Source organism: Gorilla gorilla, chromosome 1, assembly GCF_029281585.2.
Source record: "Gorilla gorilla gorilla isolate KB3781 chromosome 1, NHGRI_mGorGor1-v2.1_pri, whole genome shotgun sequence".
Taxonomy (NCBI): Eukaryota; Metazoa; Chordata; class Mammalia; order Primates; family Hominidae; genus Gorilla; species Gorilla gorilla.
In genome coordinates this window covers 97,440,071-97,462,309 of record NC_073224.2, presented here as the reverse complement: position 1 = coordinate 97,462,309, position 22,239 = coordinate 97,440,071, and the positions used below count along the sequence as shown (strand labels likewise).

Genomic DNA, 22,239 nt, shown 5'->3' with positions numbered 1-22,239 from the left:
TTGGATTATTTTCCTAGTCTAAATTTCATTTATTTCTGTTAAGATCTTTATTTTTTTTCCTTCTTTTTTTTTTTTAATTTTTGCTTTTCTAGTTCCTTAAAGTGCATCATTAAATTGTTGACTTGGAGTCTTTCTGTTTTGGGGATGCAGGCATTTATTGCCATAAAATTCTCTCGTAGTAATGCTTTTGCTGTATCCCAAAAGATTGGGTATGTTGTGCTTCCATTTTCACTTATTTGAATAAATTTTTAAATTTCCTTCTTGGCTGGGCGCTGTGTCTCACACCTGTAATCCCAGCACTTTGGAAGGCCGAGGCGGGCGGATCACGAGGTCAGGAGATCCAGACCATCCTGGCTAACACGGTGAAACCCCATCTCTACTAAAAATACAAAAAATTAGCCGGATGTGGTGGCGGGCGCCTGTAGGCCCAGCTATTCCGGAGGCTGAGGCAGGAGAATGGCGTGAATCCGGGAGGCGGAGCTTGCAGTGAACCGAGATAGCGCCACTGCACTTCAGCCTGGGCGACAGAGCAAGACTCCATCTAAAAAAAAAAAAAAAAAAAAAAAAAAAAATTCCTTCTTAATGTATTTGCTGACTCATTGATAATTCAGGAACACGTTCTTTCATTTCCACGTATTTGTACAGTTTTAAAAGTTCCTGTTATTGATTTCTAATCTTACACTGTTGTGATCAGAAAATATATTTCATATGATTTTGATTTCTTCGAATTTTTCGAGACTTGCTTTATGCTCTGATATATGGTGTCTCCTGGATAATGTTACATGTGCTGATGAGAAAAAAATGTACATTCTGCAGCGGTTGGATAAAATATTCTGTAAATGTCTGTCAGACCCACTTAGTCCAGAGTGTAGTTTAATTCTGATGTCCATTTGTTGATTTTCTGCCTGGATAATCTTTCAAGTGCTGAAAGTGGAGTGTTGGAGTCCCCTACTATTATCGTATTATAGTCTATCTTTTAGATTTATTAATAATTGCTTTATATATTTGGGTGCTCCAGTATTGGGTACTGTATATTTATTATTGTTATATCTTCTTGCTGAATTGACTTTCTTATTATTATATAGTGATCTTCTTTGTCTCTTTATACAGTTTTTGACTTAAAGTCTATTTTATCTGATACAAGTATAGCTACTCCTGCTCTTTCTTGATTTCCATTTGCATAGAGTATCTTTTTTCATCTCTTCCCTTTCAATAAATGTGTGTCTCTATAGGTGAACTGAGTCTTGTAGGCAGGATATAGTCAGGTCTTGCTTATTTATCCTTTCAGCCACTCTATGTCTTTAAATGGAGAATTTAATCCATTTACACTCAATGTAATTATTGATAGGTAAAGCCTTGCTACTGCCATTTTGTTACTTCTTTACCAGTTGTGGTGTAACTCCTCTCTTCTTTTCTAACTGTCTTTCTTTATATTGAAGTTATTTTCTCTGGTAGAGTATTTTAATTTATAGCTTTCTTAGTGTATCTATTATATGCTTTTGCTTTGTGATTAGCATGAAGCTTACACAAACATCCTATAGTTATAACACACAATTAAAAACTTTTATTTAAACTTAGCTTTAATCACAAGAAAATAACAGTAGCAAAGCAAAAACAAAATAAAAAAAATGTGTACAGACTACCTTCTCCCCCACACATTTTGAATTTCTGATGTCACAATTTAAAATTTTTATATTGCCTATACCTTAAATTGCTGTAGCTATTGTTCTTAATTTGTCTTATTTTCTCTTTCAGTCTTCTTAGTAAAGATAGAAGTGGGTCAAACACCACAATCACAATATTAATATTAACAATCGTGTTAGCATTCTTTCCTTTGGGTTTGAAGAACCTTCTTCAGCAGAGTGCTCATTTTTCTCAAACGAACATGGAAAATTCTTTAGAATAGATCATATGTTAAATCACAAAACAAATCTTAACAAATTTGAAAAAAATGGAAACATATCAAGTATTTTTTAATACCACAATGGAATGCAATTAGAAATCAATAACAGCAATAAAATGGAAAAATTTTATATTACATGGAAATTAAACAACACACTATAACTATTGGGTCAAAGAGAAAATCAAAAAGGAATCTAAAAAATATGTTGAAACAAATGAAAACAAAATTAAAACATGCCAACACTATAGGATGCAACAAAAGCAGTCCTAAAAGTTTATGATCATAAATGCCTACATTTAAAGAAAGACAGATCTCAGATGCAGAAACCTAACTATACACCTCAAGGGACAAGAAAAAAGAAGAACAAACTACACCCAAAGTTAACAGAAAAATAAAATAATAAAGATTAGAGCAGAAATAGAGAATCGAAAAGCAATAGAAAAATTAACAAACCTAAAAGTTGTTTCTATAAAAAAGATAAATAAAATGGACAACCCTTAGCTAGAATAAAAGAGAAAATAAGAGACAGAAGACTCATATAAATTTAGAAGTGAAGAAAGAGACATTACAACAGATGCCTAAGAAATAAAAAAGATCATAGAGATTTCTATGAACAATTAAAAGGCAACAAATTATATTTGTATAGCCTGGAAGAAATGGATAAATTTCTAGAATTATGCAGCCTACCAAAACTAATCAAGAAGAAATAGAAAACTTGAACAGATGATAATAATCAGTAGATTGACTCAGTATTAGAATCCTTCCAACAAAGAAAAGCCCAGGACCAGATGGCTTTATGAATGAATCCTAGCAAACAGTCAAAGAAAATTTAATATAAGTCCTTCTTAAACGCTTCTAAAAAATAGAAGAGAAAACAGTTCTATACTCATTTGATAAGGCCAAAGCCAAAGACACCAAAAGAAAAGAAAACTACAAGTCAAAATCTCCCATGAATATAGATGAAAAATCCTGAATAAAATACCAGCTATCTAAATCCAATAGTACACCACAAAGATTATATGCCATGGCCAAATGCGATTTATCTCTGGAATGCAGGGTGAAATCAACATAAGCAAATTAATCATTATGATACATCACATTAACGGAATGAAAATAAATCACATGATAATCTCAATAGATGTAGAAAAAAGCATTTTACAAAGTTTGACATTCATTCATGGTAACAACTCTAAGTAAAATATGTAAAGAAAGAAGTAACATAAACATGATAAAGGCTATTTATGAAAAACCCACAGATAATATCATAATCAATAGGGAAAAACAACTTTTTCTCTAAAATCCAATATAAGGCAAGAATGCTCACCCTTGCCACTCTATTCAACATAGTACTGGAAGTCCTAGAAAGATAAATAGAAAAGAGAAAGAAAGAAAAGGCATTGAAATTAGAAAGGGAAAAGTAAAATTATCTCCGTTTGCAGATGACATGATCCTCTATGTAGAAAACCCTAAAAACTCCATGAAAGAAAAAAAAACTGTTAGAATAAATAAATTCACTAAAGGTACAGGATACACATTCAGTGTACAAAGATCAATAGCATTACTTTGCATCAAAAATAAACTATCCACGAAGAAAATTTTTAAAAATCTCATTTACAATAACATAAAAAAGAATAAATTACTTAAGAACAAATTTAACCAGGGAGGTGAAAGATTTGTATACTGAAAACCAAAAAATATTGATGAAAGAAATTAAAGAAGAAACCAATAAATGGAAAGATATCCGTGTTCATGGATTGCAAGAATTTATATTATTAAAATGTCTATAATACCTAAAGTGATTTATAGATTGAATGTAATCTACATTTATTAGAATTTCAATTGTATTTTTTACAGAAATAAAAGGAAAAATTCTAAAAATTTGTATGGAACCACAAAAGATCCCAAATAGCCAAAGTAATCTTGAGAAACAAGAGAAAAGCTGAAGGCATCACACATCCTGATTTAAATATATTGCAAAGCTGTAGTAATCATACAGTATAATACTGGCATAAAAACAGCAACATAGACCAAAGGAACAGAATAAAGAGCCCAGAAATAAAACCACATGTACAAAATCAACCAATCTTCAATAAAGGCACCAAGGATATAAAATTGGGAAAAGATAATCTCTTGTTGTGTTGGTAAAATGTGATATCCACATGCAGAAGAAAAGAAAACTACAGGTTATTATTTTACAGCATACACAAAAATTAATTCAGAACAGATTGAAGACTTAAACCTAAGACCTGAAATCATAAACATTTCTAAAAGAAAACATAGGAAAAAGATACTTAACATTAGTCTTGGCAATGATTTTTTTTCATGTAACACAAAAAGCACAGGTAACAAAAGCAAAAATAAATAAGTGGGACTACAAAAAACTAAAAAGCTTCTGTTTAGGAAAAAAAAGAATGTCGTGTCTGTACTGAACATGCACAGACTTTTTTTCTTGTCATTATTCTCTAAGCAATACAGTACAACATTCATTTACATAACACATTTGATTAGATGTTATAAGTAATCTAGAGATGATTTAAAGTAAATGGGAGGATGTGCATAGGTTGCATGCAAAGATTATGCCATTTGATATAATGGACTTGAGCATCCTCAGATTTTACTAGCCATAGTGCATCTTGGAACAAATCTACGTGGATACTGAAGGACCACTGTATACCTTACTTTGTTTCTTACAACCAAATAAATTTCAGATGAATCAATATTGAAGCATACAAAGTATATGGGACAGCATGGTACTTTTTAAAAATAATCTTGGAGTTAGGAAGTCCCTTTTAAGCACTAATCAAAACGCATAAGCAATAAAGTTTGATTTCAAGAGATAAATACATGAATATAATATTGCAAAAATTTCAAACACACAAATCCAGTAAAAATGATAAATGGAAGAAAAATATTTGCAATATATATGATAAAAGGCATATTTTCTTATCTTAGCACTCACAAGAAAAGGACAACTAACACTATGAAAAATGAGCAAGATACGTAAATGGACATTTGCAGCGTATAAAGTAGAAATTGCTAATAAGCATATGAAAAGATACTTAACCTTATTTGTAATTAAAGAAATTAAAATTCAAAGGTAAAAATAATAAACCCCTTTTACCTTTAAGTTTGCCCATTTTTTAAGGAGTTGGTAATACCCATCATTGATGAAAGTGTGGGTGAGGAAGCATTCTCAGTGTTGCTGAGTGTGTAAATGAATGTATCCTATTTTGGTTTCAGTTTGGCAATAGTTGTTAAGATTTTAAAGGCACATATTACTGATCAAGGAATTTTACTTTCAGGAATGTATTCTATAGGTGAGCTGCCAGAAGTACACAAATATATATGAACAATTCTATTATAATTCCTCAACAGTAGAATGGATTAAAAATATTGAGATATATTCACATAATGGAATAGTATAAGGCAGCTAGTGAACTACAGCTCTTTCTGGATATTATTAGTGTAACTGAATTATAAAAAGAAGAAAGTCTTAGAAAAGTGTATACAGTATCACATTTTATAAAGCTCAAAAGTAGGTATAGCTAAGTAATATATTTTTAAACATACATACATATGTCATAAAGATATAACAATAAATAAGATAAAATAAATATAAAAATTAGAATAATAGTAACCACTGGTGGGGGTGAGGGGTACAGTGTGAAGAAATAGGGAGGTGGGAAAAATAAAAAATACATAAGTGTAGCTCTTGAGTTGAGTTAAGTTGAGTGATAGATTCCTAAATGTTCATTTTATTGTTATGCTCCACAACTTAAGCACAGTGTTTTGTAAACATCAAGTGTTATATTAAAAATAACAAAAATATATATATTTTGTACATTAAAAAATATAATAACATATGCCAAACCTATACGTGGACACAGAATGCTTAGGCAAATCATAACTGGTGGCGTCTTGTCTGCCTAGCCAGAGCTTTGTTAACTTTGAAAGTTGTTTAGAAACTTTAGTCTTGCCTTTTACAGTTATCATCTAGTCCACTAAATGTATATCTTTTATGTTTACCAACTCAAATTGATATCATCTTGAGTTTCTAATAGGTTAGCAGGTGATCTAGAACCTCCCTTTTTGGTGTCTTACATTTTCCCTTTATTTTTCTAATCCCTGTAACTTAAGTATTACAATAGACTGATGAAGTTTACATAAACACTTAAGAAGGGAGAGTCTAGAGTTTGAGTTGTCTATTTTTTTTTCCTCTTTCCCTTTGAGGGCATCTAATCTAAATTGTCCAAGAGAAGATACTGGCCATCTACTAATTTACTGTGGCAGACTATATTTTCAAAAAATGGACATATCTCTTTTATTCCTCATGCTCTTCTTAGAGTGTGCCATTCCCTCATTAAGAGGTGAAGTCTGTACTCTCACCCCTTGAAACTGAGTGGACCTTTGTTACTTCTTGACTAAAGCAGTGGGGAAGCCCAGGCCACATGGAAAGATGATGTGTAGGTATTTCAGTCAATAGGCAATATCAACTGACTGGCACGTGATTGAGCAAGTTCCATCTACCTCCTGAACAAAACTGTATGACAGACTCTAAGTGAGACTAGCGCAGTTGAAATCAATCACCCACAGAGAGGTAATTACAAAAGATTGTTGTTGCTTTATGCTCCTAAATTTGGGGTACTGTATTATGCAACAATAGACTAGAAAGTCTGGGTTTCAGTACAAGCAATTATGGACATAGGCAGCTATACTTATACATGGGGACTATCCTACATACTCAGTGCTGAGCAGAGTTAGAGGCATCAAGCATAGATCCCAGAGACATTGCACTTCCTGGTTCTCAGCCCTGTCCGTTGTTTATACAGCCAGATCTTGAGAAACCTGCCAACCAGGAGTTAGAAGTTATTTGACCATCAAACTCCTAACAGACCCCAGCCTACTGTCCTTCATTTTCCTGGTTATTTATAAACACAGAATTTGGCTAGATTTCATATTTAACCCTTGAAACATGAAAGGACACCCCTTTACTGGCAAATAAGGTTATTAGTACATTCACCCCCAAGATGTCCTCCTAATCTATTGACAGGAAGTTCAGATTGCTACAATACAAAGTTCTCTCTATCCTTTTTCTGTGTTGATAAAGCTGTCCTAATTTTCTCTGCTGAAAGGGTCTTTGTATCTACTTCCCGTCTAGGGGAGGGAGCCTCTTTATGCCTCAATGCAGATTTGTGTCTTTAATGATAACTAGGGTAACAGTTTGGCCCCTCTCTCACTAGAGCAGATAAAGAAAAGTACATGTTTAATCAACAGAATGGCACAAAAATGAATGATCCAATCATAATTCGACCCCCAAGACAGTGCAGGTTGTAATGCATATGAAGGTACTACTCAGCTGCAAACAATAAGGAAAAAAGTTGGGATGTTAACTTTATCAATGATAATTTAATTACAAATATTGGAGTTTTCTCCAGTTTGGCCAATATTTTCTTATGTCTATGAACTAATAGGAATAAAAGCAAATGTAATTAACATTCTTATATTTGCTATAAAGTTTTTGATTTTATAATTTTTTAGATCCAAAAGTTACCACAGGCTGAGTATGCTGTCTCATGCCTGTAATCCCCAGTGCTTTGAGAGGCTGAGGCAGAAGAATCACTTGAGGCCAGGAATTTGAGACCAGACTGTGCGGTATAATGAGACCCCCTTTCTAATTTTCTTTTAGATTAGCTGAGTATGGTGGCACACACCTGTAGTCCTAGCTACTCAGAAGGCCAAGACAGGAGGATAGCTTGAGTCCAGGAGGTTGAGACTGCAGTGAGCTGTGATTGCTCCACTGCACTCCAGTCTGGGCAACAGAACAAGACTTTGTCCCTAAAAATTATTTCTTTTAAGTTATGACAGATAGGAAATATAAAATACAAATGAAAAAAATCAGTATAAGGAGCATTTTTCAAGTTTATTAAGATGTTAATGCAGGTACCTTATTTTTGGCCAAGTACGGAAAAATTAACTGGGAGGAGAATTGGCAGAATTCGTGATGAGATAGACATACATTTAAAAAAAATAGAATAAAGCGCCAAGGGTTGTGGCAGGAAAACCAGTGGGAGGATATCCCCAGATTGGGCTCATGAAACCCAGTGTATTTAACTGTTTGCCTGATGGTCCCTTGGGATGAAGTCCTGGTTCATGTTTTTGGAGCTCTAAAATGGCCTCCTGGCCTTCTAGAGAGGTTTCTATTGTCTAATGAGATTTGATCTTCCCTTTCTGAATCCTACAGGACAAAAACTGGCCAAAATTGAGTTTTTTTTTAGTTCAGAGAACAGAAAAAAAAAGCACAGCTTATAATATTGAACAAGGTTTTTAACGATAGAATGAGCTGCAGGGTTTCCTGGAATCCAAGACAGTGCGCTTAGCTAAAGCTCGCTTGGGCTTCGTAACCATGGTTTTCCAAGGCTCAACTGTATAAAAATAGAATATTTATTTAAAAAATAAAACATGACAAATAAGCCACTGCTGTTTCTACTTGCAGTGAAAACTGCCTCAAGTCTCCCAAAGCACAAGTCCATATCATCTGGTAAATGTGCCGCACACTTAACGAGGTCCCCTGGTACTGGCTGTCTGCTTCCTCTTAGTCACTGGGCGACTCTCAAGAGTGCTCAGTGAATGACACTGAGAAACCCTGAAACCTTGAAAGCTGCTCATCAGAGAGCCTTTCTTTGGTATCAAAAGGTCCTCCTCAAGCTGGAGGAAATATCCAGTATCCAAAGAGCCCCCTGTAACTTTCCTTCGACCTCCATCCCTAGACTGGTCCTATGGCAGATGGAAGGCCCACATTCAGATGTCTTTTCTTCATGATCTTGATTTGTGAATACTTGTGATCAAGGGTTCACATCTCTGACCTCTACCTCAACTTTTCGGTTGAGCCACAGATTTGCAGAAAGAGAAGTAAGTGATTTGGAAAGAGACTTCAATGTTTAGCAGAGGGAGCCTTATAAGGAATAAAATACATGCATGAAGTTTTTTTAAATCATTTTTAAAGGGCAAACTATATTAAGCTGGAAGGAATCCTGATGTCGATGAATATTTGGGTTTTCCTTGATTTATTACTTTCAAGGATCTCCTGTTAATCCTAAGGAAGTAAAATTTCTCAGGATTAAAGAGTGCCTTGATTAGCATGATAATAAGGAATGTGGCTCTGCCACTTATCAGCTATGCATGCTCTCTTGTCTATATTCTTATCTTCAGACAATCCATAGTCCACAGAGACATAGTTTAGAAAGCTTCATAAAGAATGTTTACAGTTACTTACCATGCTGCACACATCACAAACAACTTTTCCTGTCAAGAAATGGTCTCTGATGTCTAACACAAAATTTATTTTTTGCAACCTCATCTGATTTTCTTTCATATCATGCACTGAGGAGTTGAAGCACAACCATGCACCAATTTCTTATAAATACTCTTTGTAGACTTTCTTATGAAAAGGGGTATATTTCTGAAAAATAGATAAATTGAATTTAATTTTAAAAGCGCTAAAGAAGCTTACCTTTCAAATTCACCCAATAGTAAATCATTTTGTGATGTGGATTCATTTGCTTTACTTCCAGCAAATTGTACTTTTGAAGCAATTCCATCATTATATTTCTAAATTTATCTTTTTTACAATGAACCTATTATGTATTATATAGTGATTACTGATAAGGTAAAGGCTACTAGAAAAGTTTTATTACCAGTGTATTTTTCAATTACTTGTTAATAATGTCATACTTTCTTCTAGTTTTATAATTCCACTGTTAAAATTTAGCCCAATTATTTAGCTGTTTGTTGCTATCACAGACCTAGACATCATAAAAAGTCAAAGATTAAAACATTTATGCCTTCTCTTTGAAGAAAATATCATTGTAATGCTCTGGTATTCTACTTTCTAATGGACAATTTGTGTGAAGGAGCAATGACTCATAATGATTCTACCGGCAGATATTTGTCCCCTGTAGTGGAGTGGCCAACCTGGAGTCATAAAAAGAGGGAATACATGGTCCCTGTTTACCTATAGAGGGAACAGTTTTATAATGCAGTTTTGTGTAGTGGAAGAAACAATGGACATAGGGTCAAAAGATATGAATTCTAGTCTTGGTTTAGTCCTTTGACCCCTGTCTGTCCAAAAATAATTGCCTAACCAGAGCTTTCTTCAGTTTTTGCATCTAGAGAGAGACAGTTCATCTTTGTCCTCCCTGCTCTGTTGGATGGTAATAAGATTAAATAATGTATGCAAAAATATTTTGTAATCACAATTTCACTGTAAGGGGCTTACAATATAAAAATAAAAAAACAATGAACAGTTCTATGCCACCTACATGTGCAGAGACATGAGACATATAGGCCCCAGAGAGAGAGAGAGAGTAAGGAGAAAAAGATTTTTTTTTTTTTGAGATGGAGTCTTGCTCTGTTCCCAGGCTTGAGTGCAGTGGTGCGAACTTGGCTCACTGCTATCTCCACCTCCTGGGTTCCAATGAGGAAAAAAAGATTTTCTAAAGGACATGGGTTTTATTTGGCTTTGAAAAATGAGTGGTGTCTAGGGAAGAGGAGTGTAGAACAGAGTTGAGAGGAGCAATATCATCAGAGTCAAAATAATGGAATGAAAATGCAGTGTGGAAATTACAGTAACACAGGCTCTATTCAAACTTTAAAAGCTCAAAAATTATCAGGTGGCTATGGAGCCTGGAGTTCTGCATGACACCACTGAACTCGCATTTATTCAATGTTGTTTTTAAAATTCAAATATAAGTATTATAATTAGTATACAATTTTTCCATCAACAATTCTATGATGTTATCACCACTACATCCATAAAGGTGAGGAAACTGGTCTTATAAATTATAAGTCCTTGCCCAAGATAAGTTAGCATATGCAAGAACTAGGAAATTAGTTTACAACATTTGATTTTAAAAGCCATGTACTTTCTTCTGAATGAAGAAACAACGTTTCTCCACTCTCTACTCCTAAAAGAAATAAGTATGAATGTAAAAATGCAGAGACCTAAGGTGTATTAATCACAGGAATTTTCGCAGCCTATTATTTGACAGAAATCATCCATCTAGGTTCCTTACATTATTTTTTTCTTTCTCAGATATCATGTGTGATTTAATGAAGAAAGAAAATCACTCTTTGGTGAATGTGTTTACTTTTCAAGGTTTCTCCAGCTTCCGTGAGCACAAGCTCACCCTCTTTGTTGTGTTTCTTACATTGTACATATTCACCCTGGCAGGCAATGTTATCATTGTGAGTATCATTAGTATTGATCGTCACCTCCACACCCCCATGTACTTCTTCGTCAGCATGCTGTCAGGTTCAGAGACTGTCTACACCCTTGTCATTATACCAAGGATGCTGTTTAACCTCATAGGCCTGAGTCAGCCCATTTCCTTGGCAGGTTGTGCCACTCAGATGTTTTTCTTCATTACTTTGGCTATCAACAACTGCTTCCTGCTCACAGCAATGGGGTATGACCGCTATGTGGCCATCTGCAACCCCTTGAGGTACTCAGTCGTCATGAGCAAGAGAGTGTGTATGCAGCTGGTGTGGGGGGCCTGCAGCATTGGCCTAATTGTAGCAATGACACAGGTGTCAGCTGTATTCAGGCTGCCTTTCTGTATTCCAAAGGTGCCCCACTTCTTCTGTGACATCCGACCTGTAATGAAGCTCTCCTGCATTGACACCACAGTCAATGAAATCCTGACTATGATCATCAGTGTGCTGGTGATCCTCATTCCCATGGGCTTGGTTTTCATCTCCTACATCCTCATCATTTCTACCATCCTCAAGATTGCCTCTGCCGAGAGCAGGAAAAAGGCCTTTGCCACCTGTGCTTCTCATATTACTGTGGTTATTGTCCACTATGGCTGTGCCTCCATTGCTTACTTCAAGCCCAAGTCAGAGAACACCAGAGATCAGGATCAGCTGATCTCAGTGACCTACACTGTCATTACCCCGCTACTGAACCCTGTGGTGTACACTCTGAGGAACAAAGAGGTCAAAGATGCTCTGTGCAGAGTGATAGGTCAAAAATTCTCCTAACAGAATGGGCCCATTTCAAATAGTGTCTTAGAAGATTTTCTAGAGAAGAAACAGTGGAACAGTGTGCACGGTCAATAGAGTTGAAAATTTCAAGCCTATCAAGCAGTGGTTGGGCGAGAGGAAGAGAAAACAAAAGGATTCAGCCACTTGAGAAGGGGGAAGATTCTCCAAAGCACAGCGGGCCTCCATCTCATAAGAGAACAGGGATTTTATAGGTTACAAATGCAGAAGAAAGAACTCAGTGGTGTTGGAAAGTAGAAGGGTTGTGTGGGCAGCCTGGGACAGAATGAAATCAGGAGAGGAGACAGAGTTAATGAGGGGAGGCTGCTCTAGGGCAAGGTTCAAGTTTTTTCTTTTTTTTTGAGACAGAGTCTTGCTCTGTCACCCAGGTTGAAGTGCAGTGGTGTGATCTCGGCTCACTGCAAGCTCTGCCTCCCGGGTTCATGCTATTCTCCTGCCTTGGCCTCCCAAGTAGCTGGGACTACAGGTGCCTGCCACCATGCCTGGCTATTTTTTTTTATTTTTATTAGAGACAGGGTTTCACCGTATTAGCCAGGATGGTCTGGATCTCCTGACCTCGTGATCCGCCCGCCTCGGCCTCCCAAAGTGCTGGGATTACAGGCGTGAGCCAGCGCGCCTGGCCGGTTCAAGTTTTAAATATATTCTATAACACTGTTTTTTGGATGTGGTGTTTCCCCTTACCCATTTAGAGCTAAGTAGATTTAACACCTAATTGAATTAATTTCTTTATGGGAAATTTAAGATTTTTTAAATCAACTAGACACTATAAATAAAATGAGTATCAGAGATAACAGCAATCTATAAAATTCAGCAGCCCTTGAAATCTAGGTCTTTTTTATATAAGTTCCAAATTGACCATGTGAGAAAATGGATATCTAAGTTTTCAGGATCCTGTTTTAGAAATTTTTTTTTTCTTTTTCTTTTTTTTTTTTATTATACTTTAAGTTTTAGGGTACATGTGCACATTGTGCAGGTTAGTTACATATGTATACAGGCGCCATGCTGGTGTGCTGCACCCACTAACTCGTCATTTAGCATTAGGTATATCTCCCAATGCTATCTCTCCCTCCTCCCCCCACCCCACCACAGTCCCCAGAGTGTGATGTTCCCCTTCCTGTGTCCATGTGAGCTCATTGTTCAATTCCCACCTATGAGTAAGAATATGCGGTGTTTGGTTTTTCGTTCTTGCGATAGTTTACTGAGAATGATGATTTCCAATTTCATCCATGTCCCTACAAAGGACATGAACTCATCATTTTTTATGGCTGCATAGTATTCCATGGTGTTTATGTGCCACATTTTCTTAATCCAGTCTATCATTGTTGGACATTTGGGTTGGTTCCAAGTCTTTGCTATTGTGAATAATGCCGCAATAAACGTACGTGTGCATGTGTCTTTATAGCAGCATGATTTATAATCCTTTGGGTATATACCCAGCAATGGGATGGCTGGGTCAAATGGTATTTCTAGTTCTAGATCCCTGAGGAATCGCCACACTGACTTCCACAATGGTTGAACTAGTTTACTTTTACACTGTTGGTGGGACTGTAAACTAGTTCAACCATTGTGGAAGTCAACACTCTTTCATAATAAAAACTTAACAAACTGTTAACAGAAGGAAACTATCTCAACTTAATAAAATTTGTATGTAAAAAATCCACTGTAAATATTATCAATGGTAAAAGCGTGAAAACTTTTTCTTTGAGATCAGAAACAATGCAAGAATACCCACTTTTGACATATCAATTTAACATAGTACTAGAAGCCCCAGTCAGAGAAATTAAGCAACAAACAGAAACACAAGGCATCCAAATTGGAAAGAGAGAAGTAAAATTATCTCTATTCACAGACTATATAATTGTATATGTATAAAACACTGTAGATTCCACGGAAAGCTGTCAGAACTATTAAATAAATTCTGCAAAGTAGCAGGATACAAAGTCAACACAAAAAAAATCAGTTACATTTCTATATACTAACAATGAATAATCTGAAAAGACAATTATAAAAACAATTTCATTTACAATACCTCAAAAAGAAAAAAATACTTAGAAATTAATTTAACCATGGAAGTGAAAGACTTGTACAATTAAACTACATAATTTTCCTGAAAGAAATTAAGGACAGCATAAGTAAATGGAAACATATTCCATATTCATGAATTGGGAGACTTACTATTTTTAAGATGTCAGTATACCCAATGCCATCTACAGATTAAATGCATTTCCTACCAAAATTTCATTGGTATTTTTTGAAAAAGTAACAAAAATTTATTCTAAAATTTATATGAAATATTAAGGAACCCCAAATAACCTAACAATCTTGAAACAGAAGAACAAAGCTGGAGGATTTACATATACTGATTTGGAAACTATACTACAAAGCTATAATAAAGCACTGTGGTGTTGACATAATTATAGGCATACAGGCAAATAGAAGAGAATAAAGAATTCAGAAAACAGCTCCAGCATATGTAGTTGAATTTTTATAAAGATGCCAAGACCATTCATTGGGAAAAGGACAGTCTTTCCAACAGTGCTGGGAAAAATGAATTTCCACAAGCAAAACAATGAAGCTGAACCTTTACCTAACATTATATACAAAAATTAACTCAAAATGGATCAAAGACAAAGGCTTGGTGGAAGAAATTTCTAAGCAGCAAAGTATTCAGGAAGTAACATGGCTGCTTCTAACAGCCTATGCTCAGATGTGGGAGCAAAAATAGTAAGTTGGAAATTATATTTAAAGGGAAGCAGAGAATAAAATTTGAAAAATTTGCAGCCTAGCCATGTGGCAGAGAAATAAAAAGCTTTTTCAGGAAAGGAGTTCAAACAGGCTCTAGAGAAATGACATTTTAGAGATATTTGCATAAATAAGAAGCCAAGTGCTGATAGCCAAGACAATGGGATAAAGGACTTGAAAGGATTTTTGAAACCTTCACATCAACTCCTGCCATGAAAGATTCAGAGGCCTAGAAGGGGAAAATGGTTTCATACACCAGACCCAGAGCCCTGCTGCCCTGTGCAGCCTCAAGAAACTGCTCTCCAAATCCCAGTTGCACTGTCTTCAGCATCGACTCAAAGGGCCCCAGATACAGACCCAGCTGCTGCTTCGGAGCATGAAAGCCATAAGCCTTGGCAGTTTCTATGTGGTGTTAAGCCTTTGGGTTTACAGAGTGCAAGAGTTGAGGCTTGGGAGTCTCTGCCTAGGTTTTAGAGTATGTATGAAAAAGCCTGGGTGTCCAGGCAGAAATCTGCTGCAGGGAGCCCTCATGGAGAACCTTTACCAAAACAGTGCAGACGGGAAATGTGGGGTTGAAGCTCCCACATAGAGTTCCCACTGGGGCACTGCCTAGTGGACGTGTGAGAAGAGGGCCATCATCTTCCAAATCCGAGAATGGTGGATACACTCACAGCTCACACCCTTCACCTGGAAAAGCCACAGGTGCTCAAGTCCAGCTCATAAGAGCAGCAGTGAGGGCTGAACCTTGCAAAGACACAGGGATAAAGTTGTCCAATGCCTTAGGAGCCCATCTTATTCACCAGTGTGCCCTGGATGTGGAACATAGAGTCAAAGAAGATTATTTTGGAGCTTTAAGATTTAATGACTGTGCTGATGGGTTTTGAACACACATAGGGCCTGTAGCCCCTTTCTTTTTTCTAATTTCTCCCTTTTGGAATGGGAATATTTACCTAATGCTTATACTTCCATTATACCTTGGAAGTAACTAACTTATTTTTTATTTTACAAGCTCATAGGTAGAAGGAACTTGCGTTGTCTAAAATGACAATTTGAATTTTTGATTTTTGAGTTAATGCTGAAACGGGTTAAGACTTTGAGGGGCTATTGGTAAAGCAATGCATTAGTCTATTCTCACACTGCTAATAAAGACATACCTGAGACTGGGTAATTTATAAAGAAAAGAGGCTTAATTGACTCACAGTTCAGCATGGCTGGGGAAGCCTCAGGAAACTTACAATTATGGTGGAAGTGGAAGCAAACACGTTCTTCTTCACATGCCAGCAGGAAGGAGAATGAGAACTGAGCAAAGTGGGAAGTCCCTTACAAAACCATCAGATCTTGTGAGAACTCATTCGCTATCACAAGAACAGTATGAGGGAACACGATCCCATGATTCAATTATTTCCACCTCATCCCACACTTGATATGTGGGGATTATTACAATTCAAGATGAGATTTTGGGTGGGTACACAGCCAACTATATCAGGCAATGACTGTATTCTGAAATGTAAGGAGAACATGAGATTTGGGAGGGGCCAGGGGTGGTATGATATAGTCTGGATATTTGTCAATGGCCAAATCTCATGTTGGATTGTAATCCCTAACGTTGAAGGTGGGGCTGGATAGGAAATAATTGGATCATGGATGGGTGGATTTCTCATGAATGGTTTAATACCATCTTCTTGGTGCTCTCATTGTGATAGTGAATAAGTTCTCACAAGATCTCATTGTTTAAAAGTGTGTGGTGTCTTCTCTCTTTCTCTGTGTGTGTGTGTGTGTGTGTGTGTGTATCTCTCTCTCTTGCTCCTGCCACATGGGACACCTGCTTCCCCTTTGTCTTCTTCCATGATTTTAAGTGTCCTGAGGCCTCCCTAGAAGCAGATGTCTGTGTTATGCTTCTTGTACAGCCTGTGGAAACATAAGCCAATTAATGCTCTTTTCTTTATAAAATACTGAGTCTCAGGTATTTCTTTATAGCAATGTGAGAACAGCCTAATACACTCAACATCACTAAACTTTATGGAAATGCAAATAAAAACTTCAATGAGATACTATCTCACACCATTAGAATGACTATTACAAAAAAACAGAAAATAACAAATATTGGCAAAGATATAGAGAAATAGGACAATTTAGCACAGCTGGTAAGAATGTGATATGAGACACCTGTTGTAGAAAGCAGTATTAAATTTTCCTAAAATTTAAAGATAGAGTTACCGTATGACACAGCAATTCCACTTCAAATTATGTAACCAAAAGAATTGAAAGTAGAATCCCAAAAAAATAAATGTGCATCCATGTTTACAGCAGCATTATTCACAATAACTAAAACAGTGAAGTAATAAAGTATCCATTGGTGCATGAATGGATAAACAAAATGTGTTATAGGCATATGATGGAATATCATTCAGCCTTCAAAAGGAAGGAATTCCTCTTAAAGGAATTCCTTTAAAAGGAAATTTTTATTTCCTTTTATTATTAAATTATTTTCTATTATTATTAAAATATTAATAACATGGATGAACCTTGAGGACATTAATGCTTAGTAACATAAGTAAGCCACAAAAAGGCAAATATTGTACAACTCCACTTATGTGAGGTACTTAGAGTAGTCAAAATCATTGAAACAGAAGTAGAGTGGTGGTTCCCAGGAACTAGGGAAGGGAAGAAATGGAGTCATGTGGTTTGGCTGTGTCTCCACCCAAATCTCATCTTGAATTGTAGTTCCCATAATCTCCACATCCCGTGGGAGGGACCCAGTAGGAGGTAATTGAATCACAGTGGAGGTCACCCTCATGCTGCTGTTCTCATGACAGTGAGTGAGTTCTCATGAGATCTGATGGTTTTATAAGGAGATTTCTCCCTTTTGCCTGGCACTTCTTTTTTGCCTGCTACCGTATAAGATGTGCCTTTGCTCCTCCTTCACCTTCAACCATGATTGTGTGGCCTCCCCAGCCATGTGGAATTGTGAATTCATTAAACCTCTTTTCCTTTATAAGTTACCCAGTCTCAGGTATGTCTTTATTAGCAGTGTGAGAACAGACTAATACAGTAAATTGGTGCCAGTAGATTGGGGTGCTGCTGTAAAGATACCCAAAAATGTGGAAGCAACTTTGAAACTGGGTAACAAGCAGAGGTTGGGACAGTTTGGAGGTCTCAGGAGAAGGTAGAAAAATGTGGAAAAGTTTGGAACTTCCTAAAGACTTGTTGAATGGCTTTGACCAAAATGCTGATAGTGATATGGACAATAATATCCAGGTTGAGATGGTCTCAGATGGAGATGAGGAACTTGTTGGGAACTGCAGTAAAGGTCACTCTTGGTATGCAAAGAGACTGATGGCATTTTTTCCTTGCTCTAGAGATCTGTGGAACTTTGAGCATGAGAGAGATGATATAAGGTGTCTGGCAGAAAAAAAAATTCTAAGCAGCAGGACATTCAAAAGAAAGCAAAGTTTGAAAAATTTGCAACCTGGCAATGCAACAAAAAATAAGAAACCATTTTCTGGGGAGAAATTCAAGCCTGCTGCAGAAATTTGCATAAAATTTGCGTAAGTAACAAGGAGCCAAATGTTAGTCACCAAGACAATGGGGAAAATGTCTCCAGGGCATGTCAGAGAGCTCCATGGGAGCCCCCTCCATCACAGGCCTAGAGGCCTAGGAGGAAAAATGGTTTTGTGGGCTGGGCCCAGGACCCCTCAGCTGTGTGGAGCCTAGGGATTTGGTGGCCTTGCATCCCAGCTGCTACTGTTGTGGCTAAAAGATGCCGAGGTACAGCTCAGACCATGACTTTGGAGGGTGCAAGCCCCAAGCCATGGCAGCTTCCGTGTGGTGTTGAGCCTGTAAGTGCACAGAAGTCAAGAACTGAGGCTTGGAAACCTCTGCCTAGATTTCAGAGGATGTGTGGAAACAAGTAAATGTCCAGGCAAAAGTTTGCTGCAGGGTCGGAGACCTCATAGAGAACCTCTGCTAGGACAGTGTGAAAAAGAAATGTGGGGTTGGAGCCCCCACACAGAATCCCCACTGGGGCACAGCCTAGCGGATCTGTGAGAAGAGGCCACTGTCCTCCAGACCCCAGAATGGTAGATCAACCAACAGCTTTTACCAGGTGTCTGGAAAAGTGCAGACACAAAAGGCCAGCCCATGAAAGCAGCCAGAAAGGAAGCTGCACCCTGCAAAGCCACAGGGGAGGAGCTGCCCAAAGCTGTGGGAGCCCACCACTTGCATCAGCACACTTTGGATGTGAGACATGAAGTCAAAGGAGATCATTTTGGAACTTTTTATGGTTTAATGACTGCCCTATTGGATTCTGGACTTGCATGAGGCCTGTAGTCCCTTCATTTTAGCCAATTTCTCCAATTTGGAATGAGTGTATTTACCCCATGCCTGTACCCCCATTGTGTCTAGGAAGTAACTAACTTGCTTTTGATTTTACATGCTCATAGGCAGAAGGGACTTTTCTTGACTCAGATGAGACTTTGGACTTGGACTTTTGAGTTAATGCTGGAATGAGTGAAGACTTTGCGGGGCTGTTGGGAAGGCATGATGGTGTTGTGAAATGTGAGGACACGGGATTTTGGAGGGGCCAGTGGAGGAATGATATGATTTGGCTCTGTGTCCCTGCCTAATTATCATCTTGAATTGTAGGGTCCATAATCCACAAGTGTTGTGGGAGGCACATGGGAGGCATGATGTGACATAATTAAATCATGGGAGAGGTTACCCCATGCTGCTGTTCTTGTGATAGTGAGTTCTCATGAGATTTGATGGTTTTATTAGGTGGTTTTTCCTCCTTCTGCTCAGCACTTCTTTGTTGCCTGCTGCCATATAAGACACGCCTTTGCTCCTCCTTCACCTTAAGCCATGATTGTGAGGCCTCCCCAGCCATGGGAAACTGTGAGTTCTTTGAACCTTTTTTTCTTTATAAATTAATCAGTCTTGAGTATGTCTTTATTAGCAGCATGTGAACAGACTAATCCATGAAGAGTTATTGTTCAAGGGATATAGAGATTCATTTATACAAGATGAAAAGAGTTATGGAAACAAACGATGTTTGAAAGTTACACATTTGACAATGAGTTACTATCCAAAATGTATAGAAAACTCAAACAACTCAATGGCAAATAATAATAATGGTAATTTTTAAATGGGCAGACTTGAATAAACATTTCTCAAAAGAATACATAAAAATGTCCAACAGGTATATGAAAAAAATGCTAATTATCACTAATCATCAGAAAAATGCAAATCAAAATCACAATAAGATGTTATCTTATTATATTAAAATGGTTGCTATTTAAAAAGTCAGAAATGACAAGTGCTGGCAAGGATACAGAAAACAGGAAACCGTTATACACTGAGGGTGGGAATGTAAATTAGTCTGTACAACCATTAGGGAAAATAGTAGAAAGGTTCCTCAAAAAATCAAAAATAGAACTATCATGTGATACAGCAATCCCACTACTGGGCATATAACCAAAGAAAATGAAATTAGTATGTTGAAGAGATAGCTACGCTACCATGTTTATTGTAGCCCTGTTCACAATAGCCAAGATATGGAATCAACTAAATGTCCATCAATGGATAAATGGATAAAGAAAATGTGGCATATATACACAATGTAGTAGTATTCATCCATTAAAAAAAGGAAATCCTGTTATTTGCAGCAATACAGCTGAACCTGGAAGACATTATGTTAACTAAAATGAGCCAGGTACAGAAAGACAAATGCCATATAATCATTTCTGGAATCTAAAAAAATTGATCTCACAGAAGTGGAGTATAGAGTAGTGGCTTCCAGAGGCTGGGGAAGGTGAGCTTGAAGGGAAGATGGATAGAGGTTGGGCAAAGGATACATAAATACAGTTAGACAGGAGGAATACATTTTAAAGATCTATTGTACAGCAAGGCAACTATAGTAATGACAATTTATTGTATTCTTATATAATGCAATGAGAGAGAATGTTAAGTGTTCTCAGCACAGAAAGGATAATGTGAGGCAATGCAACTGTTCATTAACTAAAATTACCCATTACACATGTACATATACTTCAAAACATCATGTACAAGACAAATGCCTGCAATCTACCTGTCAAATAAAAATATTTTTAAAATTTTTAAAATTTAAACAAAAAGAAGACATAGAAAAAGAACAAATAAACCCAAGGTAAAATGAAATAAGATGATAATAACATGAAAATTAATTTAATAAATAAAAATTAAATAAACATACCTTAAAATAATTTAATAAAAATTACAACAAAAATAGGTCTTGAAAAGATTATTGAAATTTAACCTTCGGTAGGTATGATGAAGAGCAAATGGCAAAAGGACCACTTACAATAAAAATAAATACTTCCCAAAAATGACAAAACTAATAATACAAATACAATTTTAAAAATTGTAAGATAATAGCATGGGAAGCTTTAAATCAATAAATTTGAAAATGTAGATTAAGGGGTTGTTTGTTTTTTTCTTGTAAATTTGTTGGAGTTCACTGTAGATTCTGGACATTAGCCCTTTGTCAGATGAGTAGATTGCAAAAATTTTCTCCCATTCTGTAGGTTGCCTGTTCACTCTGATGGTAGTTCCTTTTGCTGTGCAGAAGCACTTTAGTTCAATTAGATCCCATTTGTCAATTTTGGCTTTTGTTGCCATTGCTTTTGGTGTTTTAGACATGAAATCCTTGCCCATGCCTATGTCCTGAATGATATTGCTTAGGTTTTCTTCGAGGGTTTTTATGGTTTTAGGTCTAACATGTAAGTCTTTAATCCATCTTGAATTAATTTTTGTATAAGGTGTAAGGAAGGGATCCAGTTTCAGCTTTCTACATATGGCTAGCCAGTTTTCCCAGCACCATTTATTAAATAGGGAATCCTTTCCCCATTGCTTGTTTTTCTCAGGTTTGTCAAAGATCAGATAGTTGTAGATATGTGGCATTATTTCTGCGGGCTCTGTTCTGTTCCATTGATCTATATCTCTGTTTTGGTACCAGTACCATGCTGTTTTGGTTACTGTAGCCTTGTAGTATAGTTTGAAGTCAGGTAGCGTGATACCTCCGGTTTTGTTCTTTTGGCTTAGGATTGACTTGGTGATGCGGGCTCTTTTTTGGTTCCATATGAACTTTAAAGTAGTTTTTTTCCAATTCTGTGAAGAAAGTCATTGGTAGCTTGATGGGGATGGCATTGAATCTGTAAATTACCTTGGGCTGTATGGCCATTTTCATGATATTGATTCTTCCTACCCATGAGCACGGAATGTTCTTCCATTTCTTTGTATCCTCTTCTATTTCATTGAGCAGTGGTTTGTCGTTCTCCTTGAAGAGGTCCTTCACATCCCTTGTAAGTTGGATTCCTAGGTATTTTATTCTCTTTGAAGCAACTGTGAATGGGAGTTCACTCATGATTTGGCTCTCTGTTTGTCTGTTACTGGTGTATAAGAATGCTTGTGATTTTTGCACATTGATCTTGTATCCTGAGACTTTGCTAAAGTTGCCTATCAGCTTAAGTCGATTTGGGGCTGAGACAATGGGGTTTTCT

The 22,239-nt window shown here is 36.7% G+C and overlaps 1 protein-coding gene across 1 annotated transcript; it reads left to right on the top strand.

The window, feature by feature from the left end:
* Window positions 1-11,011: 11,011 nt before the first annotated feature.
* LOC101126811 (olfactory receptor 10J1-like) lies at window positions 11,012-11,941 on the top strand. Its single transcript, XM_004027065.1, has one exon. The coding sequence runs from the start codon at window positions 11,012-11,014 to the stop codon at window positions 11,939-11,941; it is 930 nt and encodes a 309-aa protein (XP_004027114.1).
* The last annotated feature ends 10,298 nt before the right edge of the window (window positions 11,942-22,239 follow it).